This window comes from Delphinus delphis, chromosome 9, assembly GCF_949987515.2.
Source record: "Delphinus delphis chromosome 9, mDelDel1.2, whole genome shotgun sequence".
In the NCBI taxonomy this organism is placed as follows: domain Eukaryota; kingdom Metazoa; phylum Chordata; class Mammalia; order Artiodactyla; family Delphinidae; genus Delphinus; species Delphinus delphis.
The window spans coordinates 10,086,444-10,108,161 of NC_082691.1; the positions used below are offsets into that span (position 1 = coordinate 10,086,444).

Below are 21,718 nucleotides of genomic sequence, written 5' to 3' on the forward strand. Positions count from 1 at the left end.
ACTGAGGGTATGACCCATCCTGGGGCAAAATTCCTCTCCATGTGTAGACCTTTTAAACTAGAAAACATGTTATCTGCTTCCAAAATGCAGTGGTGGGGCAGGCATAGGATAGGCATTCCCATTTCAAAAGGGAGAAATTGGAAGGAATAAAAGGGTCATGGGTCCCAAGTCCAAAACCCAGCAGGGCAAATTCCACTAGGTTTGAGGACCTGAGAATAATCCTCTGTTGTTTGATGCTCCACACTCGGGGCCTGCAGAGAGAAAATCAAAACAAAACAAATCAAAACCTTCCTATAAAGAGAACTTCAGGACCAGATGTTTTCACTGATCAATTCTACCAACTATATAAAGAAGAAGTAATATCAAAGACTCTATACAAACTCCCCCAGAAATAAGATATTACAAGGAAAAAGAACTACAGATTAATATCTCCCATGAACAGATTCAAAAATTCTGAAAAAATATTTTAGCAAACCAAGTTCAGCAATATATAAAAGAATAAGACCAAGGGGCTAAGGGAAGAGATTGGGGTGGTGTGTGCTATCCCAAGAATGCAAGGCTGGTTTAACATTTGAAAATAATTCTATGTAACTCACCACATTAATAAGCTAAGAAAGAAAAGCTATATGATCATTTCCATAGATGCAGTAAAGGCATTGAACGAAAGTCAACATCCATTCCTAATAAAATGCTCTCTATGCAAAATAGGAAAAGAGAGGAACTTTGTCATCCTGATCATTGTCACCCATGCAAAACCGACAGCTTATATCATACTTGATTATAAAAGTCCGAATGCTCTTCCCCCAAGATCAGAAACATAACAAGGATGTCCTCTTTTACCATTCCAAGCATCATACTAGAAGTTCCAGTCAGTGTTACAAGGCAAGAGAAAGAAATAAAAGGCAACCAGATTGGAAAACAACGTAAAACTTCTTTATTCACAGATGACATAATAGAACTACTAGAACTGAAAAAAAAAGAAGAACTACTAGAACTAATAAATGAGTTTTGCACATTTGCAGGATACAAAATCAATATACCCAAATCAATTGTATACTAGTGATAAAAACTTAGAAATTTAAATCTTAAAAATATACCATTTATGGGCTTCCCTGGTGGCGCAGTGGTTGAGAGTCTGCCTGCCGATGCAGGGGACACGGGTTCGTGCCCCGGTCCGGGAAGATCCCACATGCCGTGGAGCAGCTGGGCCCGTGAGACATGGCCACTGAGCCTGCGCGTCCGGAGCCTGTGCTCTGCAATAGGAGAGGCCACAACAGTGAGAAGCCTGCGTACCAGAAAAAGAAAAAGAAAAAAAAAAAAAAAAATATATATATATATATATATATGTACCATTTACAATTGCATCCAGAAATACTTAGAAATATGTATGACAAAACACATGCATGACTTATACGCTGAAAAATAAATGGATATATATACTGTGTTCATGAGTCTGAAGACCCAGTATTATTGAGGTCAATTCTTCCCAAATCGATCTCTAGAATCAGAGAAATCCTAGCCAAAATGCTGGTAGATATATCTAGATATAGATACAGATATCTAGATATATATAGATACATCTATCTATATTGAAAATTTGGTTCTAAAATTCATGTGAAAATTCTAAGACTTAAAAGAGCCAAAACAATTTTTTTTTAAAAAAAAGAATAAATTTGAAGAACTAGCACTATCTGATTTTAAGATTATTATAGAACCACAGTAATGAGAACAGTGTGATACTGGCAGAAAGATAAATAAATAGAGATGGCATAATAAACAGATCAGTGGAAGAGCATAGAGAATCCAAAAATATACCCACACATATATAGACAACTGATTTTCAACAAAGGCATAAAAGCAGTTCGGTGGAGGATAGTCTTCAGAAAATGATGCTGGAAATAGGATATCCATATAACTTCAATCCATACCTCACACCAAATTTGAAAATTAACTCAAAATGGACCATAGGCCTAAATGTAAGAGGTAAAATTATAAAACTTTTAGAAGAAAACAAGATAAACCCTTGGTGTGTGACTTTGGGTTGGGCAAAGATTTCTTAAACATAACACTAAAAGCATAATTTATAAAAGAAAAAAGGATAAACTGAACTTCATCAAAATTTAAATTTTCACTCTTCATAATATCTTGTTAAAAATTTAAATGACCAGCCATAGATTGGGAGATAATATATCCAGCAAATATCATATCCAGTAAAGAAGGACTTGTATCCAAAATGTATAAAGAAACCTCAAAACTCAATAAGAAAACAAACAGCCCAATTTTTTAAGTGGGCAAAAATTTGAACAGACACTTCAGAAGAGAGAAGATACACAGATGACAGATTAGCACAAGACAAATGCTCAGCTTCTGTAGTCATTAAGGCAATGCAAATTAAAACCAAAATGAGATACCACTACTTAAATAATAGAATGGCTAAAATTAAAAAGACTGCCCATCCCAAGTGTTGGCAACTGGAACTCTCATATACTGCTGGTGGGAATGTAAAATGATACAAATGTTCTGGAAAACAGTTTGACAATTTGTCAATTTCATAAAACATCAAGTATATCTATCTATCTATCTATATATATATACACACACATATATGTGTATACATATTCTATATATGAATATATATAAATGTCTGGGCATATATGATATTTTATATGTATTATATATATATGATTATATATCATATAATCCAGATATTCCACTACTAGTATTTATCCAGGAGAACTGAAAACTTGCACCCATACAAATATTTGTACATGAATGTTCACAGAAGTTTTATGTTTAATGGCCAAAAAATGAAAACAACTCAAATATACAAGTTAATATATTTTAAAAACCAGGGTTGTATGTATACAATGGGATTCAACTCAACAACAAAAGAAGTGAACTCTTTATTCTTCCCTGCATCAACAGGGATAAATCTCAAAATAATTATGCTGAGTAACAGAAACCAGATGAAAAAGAGTCCATACTGTATGATTCCATTCATATAAAATTCTAGAAAATGCAAACTAGAGTAACAGAAAGGAGATCACTGGTTGGGAAGTGACAGGATTGGTGTCAGTGCCAGAGGCAAACCAGCTGAATGGAAAATGCCCCCCAAATCTTCCTTGCTCCCTATTGGCCAGGGAAAGACCATATTATGCCCATGGCCAGTTTGACCACTGCATACCATCGCCAAGAAACATGTTAACATTTGAACTAATGAGTCAGGAATCTGGAGCGGGTGGTGGGGGGCGGGGGGGGCGCTGGGGGGGCTTTGGTTTGGAATCCATTTGAGAATAAATCCTCTAATTTAAGGTTTGTTCAGGTGGCTCTGTAAATACAGGAATAAATTTCGACTTCCCATGTACTGGTATTACTGTGTCCAAGAGCTAATCCTTCCATGGATGCCATGAGATACACAGCAGTGCTCTTTCCTGGTCTTGGAATCAAGGTTCAGAACCTGCTCCGGTCAGAAGCTAGCAAGGGTGGGCAAACACTCAGGTCTCCTGTGATCAAGGTCCCAATCTCCCTCTTAGTTCCCGAAGTTCCAGCCTTGAACAAAAGCTGGATCTGAGACAGACTCAGGAATTGCCCCCCTGTGAATGACCAGAACAGAGGAACAGCCCTCGCCCTGTAAATGACTACACAGGCATGGGTGCCAGGGCCCATGGGGACAGCAATGCTATTGTGAGAGCAAAGGCTGTGGACAGGGAATCATTGTGCTGAACAGAAACCTGCCTTTCACCGGGTGGGAGCCCAGAAGGCTTGTCTTCTGCTTACAACGTGCCCAAGCCCTTTCTCTGGAAGCCCTTCATCCATCTCCAAATTGTCAGACCAAGCAGGATGGCACTAACTCTGAAGTCCCCGGCTCTAATGCCACTGGTGCCACTTTCCCAATCCACTTTATCCAGCTTCCCTCTCAGAATTCCACCTCCTCTGAAAGACACATGCCAACACCCATGCTGTCCATTCCAAGGCCTCCCTCATCCCTCCAGGCACACAGAGCTGCGGTCCTTGCAAGCTCATATCCCTCCTTAAGACTCAACTCACCTCTCTGAAGCTCCTTTCGACCACATAGGAGAGTCTGTGCCCCCTCCCCTGGGTCACAAACACACTTGGTCAACTCTTCTGTGTTTCTCATGGTCACACTGCACACCACTGTCTGGCCCCCATCAGTCTCTCCAGACAGCCTGTGGGACCCTGTGGCCAGCACATGGAAGTGCTCCGTTTGCAGACAAACTCTTAACGGTGTCATTTGTAGGTTAGGGTCATTTCTAGTGTTCTTCTCAGCAGTAATGTCCTAATGCATCCCCAAACTCAGGAGACTTACCTAGCAGGCCATCTGATGGAGGGGAAATTAGGTTCCCTTTCCCCACCCACACCTCCTCTAGCGGGAAATGGCAAAGCTTTATTTAGGCAGAGTGGCACCGATCCCTGAAACTAGGTCCATAACATCACTCCCCTCTAGGAGTTAGGACATTTCTGTTTCAGAGTCTACTGTGGTAGGTAAACCTGACAGCCACACCTCTGGGACATAGAAGAGAGGGCTTGCTGCTAGGGGCAGGGAGAGAGACCATAGGGTGGTGTGTCCAGCTAGGGCAGAAGAGAAGCAAGGGAGGTGGACGTCATATGGAGACAAGGTGCCTGTGAGCTGCTCTAAGAAATGAGTGGCTTCTGTCATGAGGTGAAGATAGGCAGGCTGACCCAGCAATCACCCCTCATAATCAGGCCAACTGAATTTTGTTAGTGAAAAGGGATATATCCCATCCTGTCTCCTGTCTGTTATGCCAACGGTTGTCCGCTACTTCACAATTATTCAGCAATTTATGCCAAGTACCTTCACCAGGGGAAAAGCCATCTTTCCTACCGACCACTTTATGTTAATAACCACAAACGCCAGATGAATTGGTAGCTTGACAAAATTAACTAGAATGCCACAAAATTAAGTTTTATCCCGTCCAAGTCCCCAAGTCTTCCCTGCAACAACTACATTCCATGGTGAGGGGAGGAGGGGATTGTGGTTCCCTGCAGTTTTGTGAAATAAAAATGATTAAAAATTGAAACACAATTCTCCCCACATCACTGCCCCAGATTTACTTTGCAAGATTTCACGAGAAAGGTCATGAGAGTCTATGAAACGCTGTTGTGGAACGTTATTGCAAGTTACAGTGTAACCTTTAGTTTTCTTGGTCTCTGGCTTGTTCAGGGACATCCCGACGCTTAGGCGCCCCCTAGGGACTCCGCGCAGAACACTCACCTTTTCTCCAACTGCACGGCGAGGTCTGTGACTTTAGACATTCTCCCTGGGCTTCCCTTGTCCGCTACTTAGATGATGATGCTGGTAAGGGCTTCCCCGGGGCTTCCCCGGGGCTTCCCCGGTGGCGCAGTGGTTAAGAATCTCCGCCTGCCAATGGAGGAGACACGGGTTCGAGCCCTGGTCCGGGAAGATCCCACATGCCGCGGAGCAACTAAGCCCGTCCGCCACGACTACTGAGCCTGCACTCTAGAGCCCGTGAGCCACAACTGCTGAGTCCGTGTGCCACAACTACTGAAGCCCGCCCACCTAGAGCCCGTGCTCCCAAAAAGAGAAGCCACCACAATGAGAAGCCTGCGCACCGCAACGAAGAGTAGCCCCCGCTACTCGCCGCAACCAGAGAAAAGCCCGTGTGCAGCAACAAAGACCCAAGGCAGCCAAAAATAAAATAAAATAGACAATGCTGATAAAAAATGTCACACTGACCAAAGACCAGCTCAGCCCCGGGTATAACACTGTGCTAAACAGAGGCGGACCTGCCACCCCAAGAATCTTCTGATACAGAAACCGGCCGGAATATCAGAGTCAAGTTCTCCATGGTTAGCTATTAAGGAGGAACACATGTTTTGTTTCAATTTTCCAATGAAATTGGAGACCCTGTTCTTGGCTGTCAAAGCAGATAACATACAGGTACAAGGAGTGGTACAGGAGAAAGGGAATAGACAGCGATGGTTATGGCACAGTTCACAGTAAACAGGGCAATCTAGCCTGAGTGCTGGGGAAGGAGGTGGGGCGCGACGGGGACATGAGGGGCTGTGCCTTTGCGGGCCGGGGGAGACAAGACCCTCTCTGCCTTTTATCTGTTCTCCTTTGTAAAGCCTCAGTTAGTACTATTATTTTATTATTTATTTGCTATGAGTAAATTGGCCTTCCCAATTTACTAAAAGGAGGCGATGTATGGTGATATATACATATATATATATACACACACATACACACACAGAGTAGGGACCATGTTAACTTCACCCACGGCTGCGTAGAGCTCTGCCCGGGGTGGAGGAGGGAATGCAAGGAGGTCCTCATTTGCTGTTTCTACTGCAAACTGCAAAAGGGTCCTCCTAGACACCGATCCTCCTCCTAGGACAAGTATCCGTTTTCTACAGCGTCCAGGAAAGTCCGCTCACGCGGTGGTCTCGCCACTTCCCACTGCTGATCCACACGCCCTTTGTAAGAGCCTTGCAAGTGTAATTCCAAATTCAATCCTGGACCACTGGCGTCCTCTGTTGGTCACCTAGGGAAGGGGCGCGCAGACACAGTTGAAAAGATCCGCACGGAGCCGGCCCACCAGATTCACCGAGACCTCCCGGCGCAGTTGTGCTCTCGGACTTCCCCCGCTAGTGCAAAGTGTTTACATTGCACAGATGAGCGAGAATTCCAAAGTCTCCACTTCAACGCACCGCAGGAAACTTAGTACAGGAATACAAAGTGACCTGAAAAAATGATAGTGGAAATCACCAATTTTAAGGACTTAGGTTATTAATCACGCTTCAGCAGTGCTGGCTTTATTGGTTTTTATATTCTTTTGTTGTGAATGTAAGCTCTATTTGAAAACAATGCCTAAAACAAGAACAGGCGTCATGTCAAATCTCTGACAAGCCTTGCTAAGGACCCATTCGCCGCCGGCCCACTTTGCTAACCAAGTACTTGCGTACAGACGGCAAGTGTGAGCCCTCACCTCTTTGAGAAGTTACGTGGAAAGGACGAAAACCACGTGCGCACCTGCAGACGCGCATTTGTGGGGGGAAGGTAGGTGCTAATGATAAAACCCCGAGTCCTTGGCTCCCCGAGACCCCGATGCGAATCGGGTATCCTCATTCACAAATTCATCCCCCGACCCAAGGTATTAAATGTTGCAAAGCTTTGCCAAGTACACACGGTGAAGAGCTGTGCTCACCAGTTTCCCTGACACCATCTCGCCACGGAGCGACCTCAACCTGGGGCACAGAGGGAGAAGGGCGGCTGCAACGGGGTGGCCAAGGTGGGGGGCGCTGGGGTGGCCTGGGGCGCCGGAGATGCCGGGGTGGCCGAAGCGCTTGGGTGGCCGGAGGCACCTGGGACGGCGGGGTGGTGGTGCTGCCGAGTTCCCGGGGACCGAGGGGTTCCGGGGGGGTGGGGGGGGCGCCGGGCATGAGCGAGCGAAGCAGGTGCGCGGACGGCCGCGCGCTACGCGCCCCCGCACTCGGCCAGGCCGCACAGGGCGAGGCGCGGGCCCGGGGATCCGGGTCCGCGCCGGCCCGCCCCCGCCCCCCTCCCCGCAGACGGCGCGCCGTTCCGGGGCGTGTCCTCGGCCACCCGGCTTCTATATAGTGGCTGGCGCACCCAGGCTGCCCAGATGCTAGCGCGGCGGCTCCGCACTGAGGATTGGACCCTTCCTGCCACGCTCCCACAACCTCGCGCCGCTCGCTGTCGCCCCGTCCCCGCGTCCCCCGGCCAGCCCAGCATCGGATCTCCGCGGCGGAGAGGAGGATCCCCGCTCCCTGCCATGCTGAGGGCGCGCTCCGCTCTCTGGACTGCGGCTCTGACCGCGCTGGCATTTCTCCACGGGCCGCCAGCGGCACGGGCCGGCGCGGGCGCTGCGGGCACCGGCCCAGTGGTGCGCTGCGAGCCGTGCGACGCGCGTGCCCTGGCCCAGTGCGCGCCACCTCCCCCTGCGCCCCCGTGCGCCGAGCTTGTGCGCGAGCCGGGCTGTGGCTGCTGCCTGACGTGCGCGCTGCGCGAGGGTCAGCCTTGCGGCGTCTACACCGAGCGCTGCGGCTCCGGCCTCCGCTGCCAGCCGCCGCCCGGCGAGCCACGCCCGCTACAAGCGCTGCTGGACGGCCGCGGGATCTGCGCCAACGCCAGCGCCGCCGGCCGCCTGCGCGCCTACCTGCTGCCCGCAACGCCCGCGCCAGGTGAGCTACCCACGCCAGGTGCGCCGCCGAAGCGCGCCCCTCGGCCAAGGCCAAAGGTGGTACCTCTGTGGAGACTTCGCTGCTGTTCCCACCCCAAGGGTTGTAAGTGGGGAAGCTGAAGCCCCGCGAGGCGAGGGCGCTCGCCTGAGGGACCCTCCGCAACCGGCCCTCTACTCGCTCCGTTCTTTGAGTGCAGAGTTCTTGTAAATTGTAAAGCGCTTTCGGCGAAAATGGGTTATAGATTTCCTGGGCAGGGAGGGAGCGGATGCAGAGGTTAACGGTCAATGGAGAGATCCTGGACGGAGGAGATTCTCAAGGCATTCATGCAGGCGCCGCGCCGAAACGTGGGCGTGTACTGTGCGGCCCAATTCCGTACCGCGACTTCTGTTTCCCACGAACGAAGAGCGAGCGTGTCCATGCCGAGGATGCTTGCGGGGCCGGGGGCGCAGGGAATGGGCCAGGGCGGATTTGGACGGGGAAGGTGGGCAGGCACGTTGAGGGAAATGGTAGCTGGCTTTAAAAAGACTGAATTACACAGACTTACGGTTTGCAAAGCAGTTTCAGGCCCGGGGGTGTCCCAGAAGCAGCGAGGTGGGAACCGGGTTGGACAACCTGACGTTCAGAAAGAAATGACTCTGGAGTTGGCAGGTGTTCCTCTAAATTTCAAGCACGCTTAGCCAGCCTCACTCAGGTATGTGAATGCACTTACCGCGTCGCTGAAGGCTAGGAGATAAAGCCCTCACCTCCAGCCACCAGCTGGACAGGCCACCGTGGGCTAGCCCCCATCTGGGGCTAGAAGGATGGAAATCCCCTTATAATTTCCTTACCTGCAGATTTCCACTCCCAGGTGAGGCTATTTCCTTTCAGGACTCGTGGAAAGGTAAAATTACAACTGCCTGAAACATATACTGGCTCCGGTAGACTGGTTAGAATTGCTGGATGTATTTGTCTCTCAGGGCAGTTGGGGCGTTTGCTGTGTGTGTACTTCATTGTTACCGTTCATTTTTGGATATTCAGAAAGTGATCTTAGAAGTTTTTATAGATGTTGTAACTTTTGGCTAGACTATAATGGGAAGTAAGATTACTGTCTTAGTAGCTCCACAGTATAGGTTGATGGGGTTTATTATAAAATTACGGAAAGATCTAAGTGACTTCTAAAATCCACCTGGGGGGGGTACATTTAAATAACAGTCAAAAGTTTAAGAAAATTATCTGTGGCTTAAATGGAACGGTTTTCTTTTCCTCTCTCAGCAGGCATTAGAAAGAAACCAAGGAAGTTTAAGAAATTACTCAGAGTTCTTGGAAAAGAAATGCAAATATATTCATTTGCATATTCTTAGCATCCCCTTTGCCCCAGTACTTCCGTGGAAAAAATAAACAAATAAAACTAAGATGAAAGGAAATTGAAACCAAATTCTACCAATTAAAAACTTACTCTGTCGGTTGCTGGGCTGGATAAATTTGTGCTTCCCCAAACACCAGACCCCTTGGGAACTTTGCAACTTCTCCTTATGGAACTGTTTCTTTTCCCGGGTGATCGAAACCCAGAGAGAACGAGGACTTCCCCCAAACACCCCTGTGAGCGCACCTGCCCGAGATGCCTCCAGGAAAGAGCAGGGCTTCTGCAACAGAAGCAGAGTACCTTTCAGCCCTTCTCAACCCTCCAGAAGCACTCTCCAAGCCAGAGCTAGACATTTGCTCCTCGGAGCCTAGAGCCAGAGGCCTTGGCAGGCTTCCAGGCAGGTGAGCAGGCTTGCCACCTTGATGGGCCAGTTCTCGGGAGGGTAGAGAACAGGTCAGCTGGAGCAGTGCACTTGGCACCCCAGGGGTAGTAGATGTGGGATCAGATAGCGAACTGAGCCCCACCTAGGAGGGGGAGGCATCAGGACTCTGCTCATCAGGGAGGTCATCCTATGACAGTTACCTGGCTGCACAGAACCAGGCAAGAGGAAGGGGCTCCCCACTGGCCCGTCTCCCTTAGCCGGCCCAAGTTCATCCTGGAAAGGAACAGAGAGCGTTCTCCTTCCATATCAGCTGCAATTTAGCCAGTATACTTCAAATCCCAGTGACGCTGTGGACATTCCAATATCAATAGCAAGTGTGTCTTCGTTAGTTTGATTACAATCAGAGATGTGCAGAAGCGGCTTCCTTTTCAGAGTGAAGCTCTTTGGCACAAAGGATTGTTAAGCCTTGTTTGGTGGTGTCCTCATCCCATTTGCTCCTATGCAGACAAGGAAGGAAGGACTCACCCAGGACAGTGCCCCAGGATCCGCAGGGTCTGTGCAGCTCCTGTGGGTGTTCCAGACCCTGCGCGGACAGTGAGAGATGTGACGGCGAGACCTGTGAAACACTACCCGACATGCCTCATGAGTCCAGGGGCCTGAGGCAAAGGTGCTTTGTGGAGAATTCAGTTTCCCCGCCTGAGCCCTTTGCCTGGCGGCACTTAGGACGGGCTGGAATCAGAATCCCTGGGGCTTGCTGACTCCCAGGTTTCTGCCATCGCCCCAGCGCTTCTGATTCAGCAGCGCCGGGTGTGGCAGAGGATGTGCTTGTCCACAAGTCCACACGGGGGAGGCCCGCACTGGGGCATCCCTGAGGGATTTCTGAGTGGGCCTCGGAGCCTTCCCTGGCTCGGCTCTGCCCCCTCCTGGTGGAGGATGGGAGGTACTTGAAAGCTGAGAGCACGGAAAGCATTTTTCTTCAGCAGCACCCGCTTTGTAATAGCACGTGTCAGATTTCATTTTTAAGAGATGCCTTCTTGAGACCAAGGGGGTACCATTCACCACTAGTATTATGGAGTAATACTTTATCGAGGTGTTTTTCTAAACTCGGAATTATTGAATCACATTTCCATTCGGTTCGGACTTGGTCAAAATGGTAAGATCCCGTCGTTAAATGTCAATGACCCTCAAGTCTGTGTCTCCCTTGTGTCTTTCAAGGAAATGGCAGTGAGTCAGAGGAAGGCCACAGCGTGGGGAGCACAGAGAACCAGGCCCTGACCAGCACGCACAGGGTGCCCGACTCCAAATTCCACCCCGTCCACACCAAGATGGACGTCATCAAGAAAGGACACGCCAAGGACAGCCAGCGCTACAAGGTCGACTATGAGTCTCAGAGCACAGACACGCAGAACTTCTCGTCCGAGTCCAAGCGTGAGACGGAATACGTGAGCGCTTTTCCTTTTGCTGTTGAGGGTGGGGCTGCCCGGCCTGGGCATCTGGAGATCACGGGGTTGCTCTTTACTCAAGAGCCCCGGCAGTTATTCTGGTGGTCCTGCTGCTTGAGCGGGCAGCCAAGAGCCCATCCTTACAGACGGGCTATTGACCCTCCCCTATGGCAGAGATCTCCTGAGAATCAGTGTACTGCTCTCCAGGCAACTGCAGGGCAGAGAGGTGTTCTCACAAGAGCTGTTCACGTGGCCCCTGAGTGTCCTGGCCTGTGGGTCCCTGTCCCAGTTCTGTGCCTCGCTCTGCAGAGTCAGAAGAGAGACAGGGAGCCCTGGTTGGCAGCTGCGTGGGCACGATGACAGCTAAGTCGGGCAGAGACGCTCAGGGGCACGTGGCCGGTTCCCTGGGCGTTACAGGGTTTTGTCAGACGGGGAGTTCCCAGGTAACCTGAGTTTTCTCCCCAGGGGCCCTGCCGCCGGGAAATGGAGGACACGCTGAACCATCTCAAGTTCCTGAACATGCTTAGCCCCAGGGGCATCCACATCCCCAACTGCGACAAGAAGGGCTTCTACAAGAAAAAGCAGGTGAGCACGGTCCGCGAGCTCCTTTCTCTCCCACCGTCCGCTTACGCGGAGGAGACACCAGCCCTCCACCCAAGTGCTCTGGCTGCCGCCGTTGCTTGCGGTCCCAGCCACATCCAAGACCTCCGAGGGGCGTCCCCTAAATCCCTAAATCCTGGTATCTTCCCGCTGTCCGCTTCTGCCTCCCGACCCACAGGGCAACGCGAGGCCTCCCTGGAGCCTCTTACTAGCCGTAGAGGGACCCAGACCCGTGAGCACTGCACCGTGGAGGGATGTTTTTATTAACTATTGTAGAGAATTTCCAAGAAGCCTGACGTGAGCTGCTGTGGCAGGAGGCTTACCCTGAGGTCCCACGTTGGTCCCTTCCACACCCGTGCCTTCCTGGTGGTGACCAGCTGTAAAGAATAAGATACACTGTTATTTTAAGGCATGCTGAGTGTACCTCTGTAGGTTTCAGACCACTCTATGGGAGCATCTCAATGGACTTTCTAATTGGATGACTCCTACCTCAGCATCTACGGAATTAGTCACAGAACACAGGACCACGTTCAGAGTGTTGGTGGGCGTGGCCTCGATTAGAGGGCCCCATCCTGTTCAGTGGCCACTGGTCTCTTTGCCTTTTCATATATTTCTATCAGTCCTTATTCAGCAAACTCACCCTGAGAAGGTACCATATACACAGCTTGGGGTGTGGTCTGAAAGACCCAAATGTGACAAGCACAGGGCAGATGGGACGTTATCATTCCCCCCATTCAGCAGATAGACCTGTAGGACCAACAGGGGCCAATGTCCACCCCAGCGAGACCCTGAGGGACACAAAACCACCAGGACCCCTGCTTTCTTGGGACACTCATACCTGCCCAGCATGCCCCCAGACACACGCTGTGCACACAAGGCCTTGATCAGTCGTGCTTCCGCTGCATAGCAGAGGCCGTGCTGGGAAACCTTCCTGGGTGCTGACCACCTGCCCCCGTCGTCAGGACCCCCTTGGCGGGGCCTCTCCGGGACTCACTGTATCATCTGTGCTTTGCCCACAGTGCCGCCCTTCCAAAGGCAGGAAGCGGGGCTTCTGCTGGTGCGTGGATAAGTACGGGCAGCCCCTCCCGGGCTTCGACGTGAAGGGGAAAGGGGACGTGCACTGCTACAGCATGGAGAGCAAGTAGACTGCGGCCACGTAAGCCCTGGGCACTGGTGGGATCCGAGGGGGCGCAGGACCCAGCCTGGTGGGAGGGGCATCTACAGATCCCAGGGGCTGGCGACCCAGAAGCGGCACTGGCCTGGAGGACAGACCCACGCGAGACAGAGCCCTCAACCCGCCCAAACCAGAGCAGGAAAGAGGGTCTGTGGCCAGCTTGTCTTAGAGATACTTAGCCTCATTTTTTTTTAACTTTTTATTTTACATTAGTGTATAGTTGATTAACAATGTTGTGTTAGTTTCAGGTGTACAACAGAGTGATTCAGTTAAACATATACATGTGTCTGCTCTTTTTCAAATTCTTTTCCCAGTTAGGTTGTTACATAATATTGAGCAGAGTTCCCCGTGCTATACAGTAGGTCCTTGTTGGTTATCCATTTTAAATATAGCATTGCCTCATTTTTAAAGAACTTAGAACACTTAAACATTCATACACAACGTAAGATTTCCAAAGTTAAGCTTTTCCCCCGTGAGCCTAATGGTTCATTTATCTTCACATGTAAACTGTTTTCATCCAAAAGAACTTGTTAAAGGAATGTGTTTCTAAAAGACGTGGCTTTTTCTTCCCAGTAAAATACATTATGGCTATTCTGGGAGTCTATGATTAATAGCATGTTAATAAAGTTTATTTAAATCTAACGTGAAAATGAAATTTCAAACCATCACGTGGAAGAATGAAATCATATTTAAAAATCTTTTTTCATAAATGAGAGAGCTATTGGGGGGAAAAAGATAAATATATTTCATCATCTCAAGACAAATTTAAGTAAACAGAAGAAACTGTCATTTTTAGTGATAAGTTCTGTTGCCTTGCAAGTTGGAAAAAATAATGATAATTTTAGGGTGATTATGTTAGTGAACACCGTGGGCGTCTCGTGGTGTTCTCTGCTTTGTTAAAAAGTGTGGAATGAGCCTCCACCCTGCCAATTGCCTGGCTATCATGCCTGTGATCCCAGCGTGGGCACCGCGCCCTTTTGATTTGGGGGGAGTCATTTCAATACATTCCTTTTTCTTTCTGTTTTAGTTCGTGTGGAGCTCAAATATGCCTTATTTTGCACAAAAGACTGCCAAGGACATGATCAGCAGCTGGCTACAGCCTCGATTTCAATTTCTTTTTGTGGTGAATTGATTTTTTTTTTTTTTTAAACCAAAGTTTAGAAAGAGATGTTTGAAATGCCTAGTTTTCTTCCAAATGGTGAACTTGGCATCTTTCCACTTTCCAGTAGTCAGTGAAACGCAGTTTGATTCTCCTTGTTGCTTCCTATAAAAATACCTGTAAGCTCAAGCACGGCGTGGCCGTAGCTCACACCACCCTGGAACCCTCCCCACGTGTTTGCCGACGCAGCCAACCCTCCACTTCATGCCTTAGCGACAGTGTTGCTTATGTAGACGCGCGCTTCGTCCCCACGTGTAAGATGAGACAAGGCCTCATGGAGAAGAGGAACGCCCTGCCCTCTGATGCCTGCACATCACGACGCACCCACCTGAAGCTACGTCTTGGAAGCAAGGGCCGGGGTCCCTGGACCAAGAAGATATTTTGTATCTTCAAGGGACCTGCACTGCTTGGAAACTAGTGGAGAGAATAAGGTGGAATCTTGCACAAAAAAATAATAATAATAATGACCAAGAATGTTCTAGGGAACTCTGGGAACCTACAAAGGTGGGGATTTCTGACCCTTCTTTGTCAGGCAGCTTCCTGAAGACACAGCCTTTGCTGAGGCCCCGTGGGGCAGGGGGGCAGGGTGATAGCCAGGGGTATCACAGATAATAGCCTTGTTCTCCAATGACTGCAGAAAATAGCGTTTTCCCACTCAACAATTCAAGAGCAAGTGTATTCTTGAGGATAAGCTCCTTAAAGACAAAAGAGGTTTATTTTCATCTCTCCCCTTTTGTCCTCCTTGGCACAATGTAAAAAATAATGATTCTATCTAACCTGGAAGACGAATGGCTTGCTGGGGAGACGGTCGAGGACACTGGGAGAACACAGAGAATCCCCCTTGCTTTGCTGCACTTGGACTTCCTTCTTTTCTTTCTAAGTCACACGTACACACAGAGAGAATACCCTCTTCATGACTGTTCACAGTGTATACGTCATCGTCCAGATATGATAGCACCTATACTAGATAATCCTAGACGAATTGTAAGCAATGCTAGAGAATATAAACACGGCCACGACGGAGGGAGGGGGCTCGTGCACAGGGCGCAGCCGCTCTCCTGGAGGCCACCCTCCAGGTCTGACAGGAGAGTGGGGAGGGGCCCTCGGCCGCCCCACTGTAGCCTCTGGTTGTATGCACGCTGCACACAGCCCTCCTGGAGAACACAAAGGGATCTCAAGATGTTCTGCCTACCTATTAGCTTTCCTTTATTTTTTTAATTAAGTTTTTGAGAAAAAAAAAGGTATTTTTGAAAAGTTCGTCTTGCAATGTATTTATAAATAGTAAATAAAGTTTTTACCATAAAGAAATCCCCTTCCCCTTGTTAGTGACCGGTTCCAGGTTTTGTGTTACGAAATAACCCAGAGGGCAGTGATGTTCCGACTATAGTCGGAACTTTCCCTGCTTCCATCTCTGGCACGAGAACCCAAGGAGCCAGCCTGTGGCCTTGCTGGCATCCGTCACGTCTGCAGTAAGCCTCCAGTTCTGGGCAGTCCTCCCAGGTTCACCAACCCCCCCACCAGGATCGCCAGCCCCAAGTACCATGAGTCCTCAGCCACCATCCCCCAAGGGCACAAAGAAATGAGTGATCTGGGCTCCCCACTCACCAGGGCCAAGGCCATGCTGTTGCTATGGCAACCCCTTACCAGGGTTCAGCTAGCAAATAAATGCACTGGAAAATTACCAATCGTGGGTACTGAAACGGGGCTTACGTGGGTGTCATGAAACGGGGCTTCAGTGTTAAGGCAACCTGTCCAAGGCCATTTTCTTAGGTGTTCAAAAGTCCTTGAACCAACCATTCCTCTCCAGAAACGTATCCTAAAGGCACAAAGGGGATGTGCCCAGAGAGCATGAGGATATTAAACTGAAATACATCCATAGAAAGGAATATTATGCCACCACTAAAATGTGTTTGATGGTAATAATACAGAAAGATGCTCATGGTGGGATAAAGGAAGAGCAAAATGCAATTATAGTGCGTACACACACATACACATACACACACATAAAACCGAACGGAAAGGCACCAAAACGGTAACCTGGTTACACGGTGAATGTAGATAACGTCCTTATTTTATGTCTAAATAGTTACAGTTTCAACAACTTCCGTAGTGAACATGAATGGATTCCTTTTTATTTAGAAAAGTGTGCTGCTTCCGTGTGGCAGAGCGGTGGCCCACTGCCCGGGGAGGCATCTGCTTCCAAAGTTGGAGGGTGGGGTCTGATCCCGTGAGCATCTCAGGCTCCCATTCCCACAGCTCGTCTCCACGGCCCAGCCGTACCCCCAAACCTCGGGGGTGGCCTGGCCTCCTCTCCTGGCCCCGCGTTCCACCAGCAATACGGTCTACGGCTTTGGTCCTGGCATGGTCTGCACGCAGTGAACAGAACACGCAGGATCGCTGCTCTTGTAGAGAAACACGGTAAACGAGGCGAGCCAGTGGGACTCGCGGCCCGTGGGAGATGAGTGTGCGGGAAAACAGGGGGGGCGCGGAAGTCCAGCGGCGTCCTTGCTTCTGTTTTCCCTACCCTTTGTTACCGACGTGGGTCCTTGGACTCTTTTTTAAGTAATAGAAATTGATAAGAGGCCAGATGAGAAATTCAGGCTGGGGCCCCTGCGGCAGGACAGCGAGTGAGAACAAGTAACCGGTGCCCTTGCTCGCTCCCCAAGGCACGGGGGAGCTGGTCCCTTCAATGGGGTGAGGGTGGGGGCCGATGGCGGGGTGGGGCCGGAGGGGTGGCTTCGGTGATCTGCGCACCCCCTTGCTGGTGCTGTGTGCTGGGATCGTGTGCAGCACCCTGCTTTTGCTCCCGGCACCTCAGAAAGGGCGGCTGGTTTGTGGCCTTTTTGTATTTTATTGTTCATACTTGCCCCCGCATGCGTGCAGTTATTTTTAGTCCCTTACAGTTTCTTCGTCTTCTATTGCTCGAGGAGACGTTTGTGCAGGTGTAAGCACTGCAGCAAAGTGTCCCCGGCCCCAGGTCCCAGCCTGTCTCACTTTCTTCTTTTTTGGTGTACCTCAGCGTCTTTTTAATGGGCCCACAACGTCTGCCTCAGGGTAAAACTTATAACCTCTTTACCATTCTCAGCATCGGACGTGAGAACCTGTATGTCCCCTTCTTAATATTAAAAAGCCTGCAGTGAATGTTCTTTTGTTGTTGTTGTTGTTGGCGGGCGGAGGCATATTTTTGGGGTTTTGTTTAATTTGGAAAAGCTAGTGAAGGAAGGCCTAGCTGAAAGGGAACTGGGGGCAGTGAGGGAGCGGGCCCCCGGAGCCTGAGCGGGGAGCCACCCAGTGTCCCTGTCCGAGGCAGGAGGAGGGGGGTGGATGGGGCGAGATGGAGCTGCAGCCAGAGAGCGGGCAGGTCGGGACCCCAGTGCCCTGACCTTTGTGCTGAGTGAATGGGGGGCTGGGAGGCTGCAGAGGGGGGTGACCTTGTTGAGCTGTGACAGGCTGGTCCAGCGGCCCCACAGAAGCCAAGGCCTGGGAGGCCTCAACCTGGAGACGGCGGATCGGACCAGCGCTGCCCTGGGGGGCTGAGGTGCGGCCCAGTCAGCGCATGTTTTGCAGATATAAGGCATGGACTGGATGTGAGGGTGAGAAGGTGGACGTAGAATGTCAGGAATGACAGCAAGTCTGAGCAACTAAAGCAACATTTCCCCTGAAGAAGCAAACAGGAGAAGACAGTTTAGGGGGGACTCGGGACCTCTGCACAAGTTCAGGTTGAGAGGCACATCAGACTGAGCCCCGGAAACACCTCCGGCACCTCCAGGAAGGTGGCTGTGGATTCCTGAAGGAGAATTTCAAGGTCATTGGAAACAGCGAAGCCCCTGGGAAGACAGATGGCAGCCAAAGGTGATTTTAAGGGGGTGAGGCAGGAGGCAGCCGGCAGTGCTGCAGCATTAAACCAAAGGGACAGGCTGCTGTGGCCCTGTCCCCACTAGTGCCCTCAGTACCTGCCCTACACCTACACAGACACCTGGTCCAGGTGTCCTGAGGAGTGAAATCCAGGCAGGGCAGACACTGACAGACGCCAGTGATAACGTACGAAGTTCAGATTATCCCTTCCAGGTCTCCCTCTCTACACTGGGAAGTGTCCACCAGGAATATCCTCCCCCAGAGCTCCTCCCTGGCCAGGGGAGGGTAAGAATGACCAGATGCAGACTTCCGGTGCTGGACGCTGTCCATTTGGCCCATCCTTCACCTGCACCTGTGTTCTTGAACTTCAGATGTAGACACAGACCGTCACACATCATCTGAGAGAGTGGCCAGTACCCTGGGACATTATGAATTCACAGTTGTAACAAAAAGTAAACAAAAAAGTAGATTAGTTTCCTTTGGAAACAAAAATATCACAAGTAGGTTTGAAGAGAAGAGGAAAGGTATTGTATCACTTCAATAAAAACACTGGCCATTCTGTGACCCTTGCAAAGCCATATGAATTTTAAAATCAGCTTGTCAGTTTCTACAAAGAAGTCACTGAGATTCTGAAAAGGGTTGTGCTTAACCTGTAGGTCAGTTTAGCGTGTATGGCCATGTTGACAATGTCAAGTCTTCTGATACATGAACATGGCGTGTTTTCCAGTTCTTTAGATCTTCTTTAATTTCTTGCAAAAAGATTTTGTAGTTTTCAGAATATAAATTTTGTATTTCTTTTGTTAAATATACTACTAAGTATTTTATTCTTGACACTCTTGTGAGTGAAATTTTCTTAATTTCATTTTTTGATTGTTTATTGCAAGCATATAGAAATACAATTTTTTTATATTGAGCTTGTATACTGCAATGTTGTTGTACTCATTTATTAGTTCTAATAGTCTTTTAGTGGATTATTAGAATTTTTTACGTATAAGGTCATGTCATCTTCAAACAGATATAGTTCTACTTCTTCCTATATCTGAATGCCTTTTATTTCTTTTTCTTGCCTAATTGTCCTGGCTACAGTGTTGAAGAGAAGTCATGAGAGCAGACATGCTTGTCTTGTTTCTGATCTTAGGGGGAAAGCATATAGACTTTCACCATTAACTATGACATTAGCTGTGGTGTTTTCCTAGATACCTTCTGTCAGCCTGAGGAGGTTTCCTTCTACTCCTAGTCTGTTGAATGTTTTTATCATGAAAGTGTGTTGGATATTATCAAATGCTTTTTCTGAGTCTATTGAGATGATCATGTGATTTTTGTTTTTTTTATTTTAGTAGTATGGTTTATTGCATTCATTGATTTTAGGGTGTTAAAACAACCTTGCATTCCTGAGATAAGTCCCACCTGGTCATGGTGAATGATTATTTTAATATGTTGCTGGACTTAGTTTACTAGTAATTTGTTGAGGATTTTTGTGTCCATATTCATAGGAGATTTTGCTCTGTAGTTGTCTTTTCTCGTGATGTCTTTGTCTGGTGTGGAATCAGGGTAAAACTTTTTATGAATGTAGGCTCATAAAATGAATTGAAAGTGTTTTCTCATCTTCTAAATTTTAGAAGAGTTTTAAAGAATTAGTATTCTTTAAATGTTAGGTAGAATTCATCAGCAAAGCCATCTCGGCTTTTATTAGTGGGTAGTTTTTTCTTTACTAATTCAATCATTTCACTTGTTATAGGTCTAATCAGATTGTCTAATTCTTCTTGTGTCAGTTTTGGTAGTTCATGTGTTTCTCGAAATGTTTCCATTTCGTCTCAATAATCCAATCTGTTAGTGTACAATTGTCCATAATATTCCTTTATAATCCTTTTTATTTCTGTAAAATCGGTGGTAATGTCCCCTCTTTCATTTCTGATTTTAGTTATTTGAGTCTTTTCTCTTTTCGTGGTCAATACAGCTAAAGGTTTGTCAATTATGTTGATCTTTTCAAAGAACAAGCTTTTGGTTTCCTTGATTTTTCTCTGTTGATTTTCTGTTCTCTATTTCATTTATTTCCACTCTCATTTTTATTATTTCCTTCCTTCTGCTTGACGTAGGTTTGGTTTGGCCTTCCTTTTCCAGTGTCATAAAGTTTTTATGAGATTTTTAATGCCCCTATTAATAAATAATAGGGGCATTTAATAGCTATAAATTTCCTTCTAAGCACTGCTCTACCTGCCTCAGATTTGAGAGTTTCCCAAGCTTGGAAGTAGGGAAGTGCTGTCCCAATTTAGACCCACAGAGGCAAAAGCATGGACAAGCAGGATGATTTTCATTGGAGGGGCTCCGTTTGGACCTTCTGCCTCTGCTTGCTGTCATGACTAAGTGCAGCTATGCTCTGGGCCTGACCCAGCCACAGAAACCATCCTATTAATAACGCTTATGGCCTGGATCAGACGTGGAATAGATTCCAAACATGGCTGAAGCAGAGATCCTTCTGTCCCCCCAGGAGCTGTCCCCAGAGCCCATTTACCCCCAGACCTGTGTGAACCCATGAGACTTGCTGTTGTGACTACATAACTCAACATGTGGGTGCATGACTTTTACGTGTGAGCAGAGAGAGCTGTCCTGTCTATGAATAGGATTGACCCAAGGGAGCTGCTGAATAGTTGCTGGAGAATCAGGTGGACCCAACAACAATAAAAGATGGGGGCACTAGAATCGTGAAGGACTCTTAGATTGCCTCCCAAATGCCCATCAACTCCTGATTCGTTTGAAAGGAACCGGAACTGGAAATATGAGACACTGTTGCTGGTCACGACTGCTGCATGAGAGCATGTCCAGAAGCCCTGGGACTAGACAGAGCTGCCCGCCCTGCCCCTCGCCACCAACCCCCCCCCCCCCCCGCCCAGTCTAAGTTAACTGATACTTTTGACTAACCACCCAAACATGCCATGGTCAAGGTGGATGAATACCCCCAGCTTCAGTTGAGACTGAGAACCCCCTGTGGGCGCTGCTGTGCCAGTGCCTTCCAGTTTAGAGTTGTGTCGCTTTAATTTTGCCCAGAAGTCACCTCCTGCGCATCGTGGGGAGGGAAGTCCACCTTCCCCAGCTCCGCTCCTGAGCCCACACCTGAGGGGTAGGTGCAGTCCAGACCCTCAGGCTGGGTCCTACAGGGCCCTCGTGGGGGCTGAAGTGCTGAGAAAAGCTCCCGTTGCCATCACAGGATAACGGCGAGCACGACGATAACCATGCGGTTCTTTTTAGCAGGGTGGGATGGGGCCGTGGCTGACACACATCGGGCTGATATATTGAATGATGCATCTGAGGGCTGAGCTCACAGTGAGTCCTGCGGGCTCGGCACAGGGAGGATGACAGCTGTGGGGGTCAGGGGGTGAAGGGGGAGACCCAAGATAGGGAGCTGGAGCCCAGAGCAGGGAGGGGCCGGTTGGGATCCGCTGGGATGGATGAGATGCCCATCCAGGGGGAGAAAAGGAAGGAGCAGTCAGCAGGGCAGGAAGGAAGGGGGGTCAGGAAGGAAGGAACCCACGTGGCAGAGGACCCATGTCTTGGGCTCAGGTCT

The 21,718-nt window shown here is 48.7% G+C and overlaps 1 protein-coding gene and 1 long non-coding RNA gene across 2 annotated transcripts; one reads left to right on the plus strand and one right to left on the minus strand.

Annotated features, from left to right (window-relative positions):
• Window positions 1-222: 222 nt before the first annotated feature.
• LOC132430868 (uncharacterized) lies at window positions 223-5,352 on the minus strand. Its single transcript, XR_009520583.1, has 3 exons — window positions 5,255-5,352; window positions 1,098-1,285; window positions 223-251 (listed from the first exon to the last, which is right to left on the minus strand). It is a non-coding gene; the product is annotated as an uncharacterized lncRNA (long non-coding RNA).
• Window positions 5,353-7,643: 2,291 nt separating this feature from the next.
• On the plus strand, window positions 7,644-15,596 carry IGFBP3 (insulin like growth factor binding protein 3). The gene is made up of 5 exons (XM_060020135.1): window positions 7,644-8,202; window positions 11,142-11,368; window positions 11,834-11,953; window positions 12,988-13,124; window positions 14,170-15,596. Exons 1-4 carry the CDS (start codon window positions 7,644-7,646, stop codon window positions 13,111-13,113), a joined length of 1,032 nt encoding a protein of 343 aa, XP_059876118.1. The 3' UTR covers window positions 13,114-13,124; window positions 14,170-15,596.
• Window positions 15,597-21,718: the final 6,122 nt, after the last annotated feature.

What these genes read in the sequence shown, in the direction of transcription:
- IGFBP3 (XM_060020135.1), top strand. Translation starts at nt 7,644, where the DNA reads ATGCTAGCGCGGCGGCTCCGCACTGAGGATTGGACCCTTCCTGCCACG. An exon ending in GCCCGCAACGCCCGCGCCAG is followed by an intron (nt 8,203 to 11,141) that starts GTGAGCTACCCA and finishes GTGTCTTTCAAG; the next exon opens with GAAATGGCAGTGAGTCAGAG. An exon ending in CCAAGCGTGAGACGGAATAC is followed by an intron (nt 11,369 to 11,833) that starts GTGAGCGCTTTT and finishes TTTTCTCCCCAG; the next exon opens with GGGCCCTGCCGCCGGGAAAT.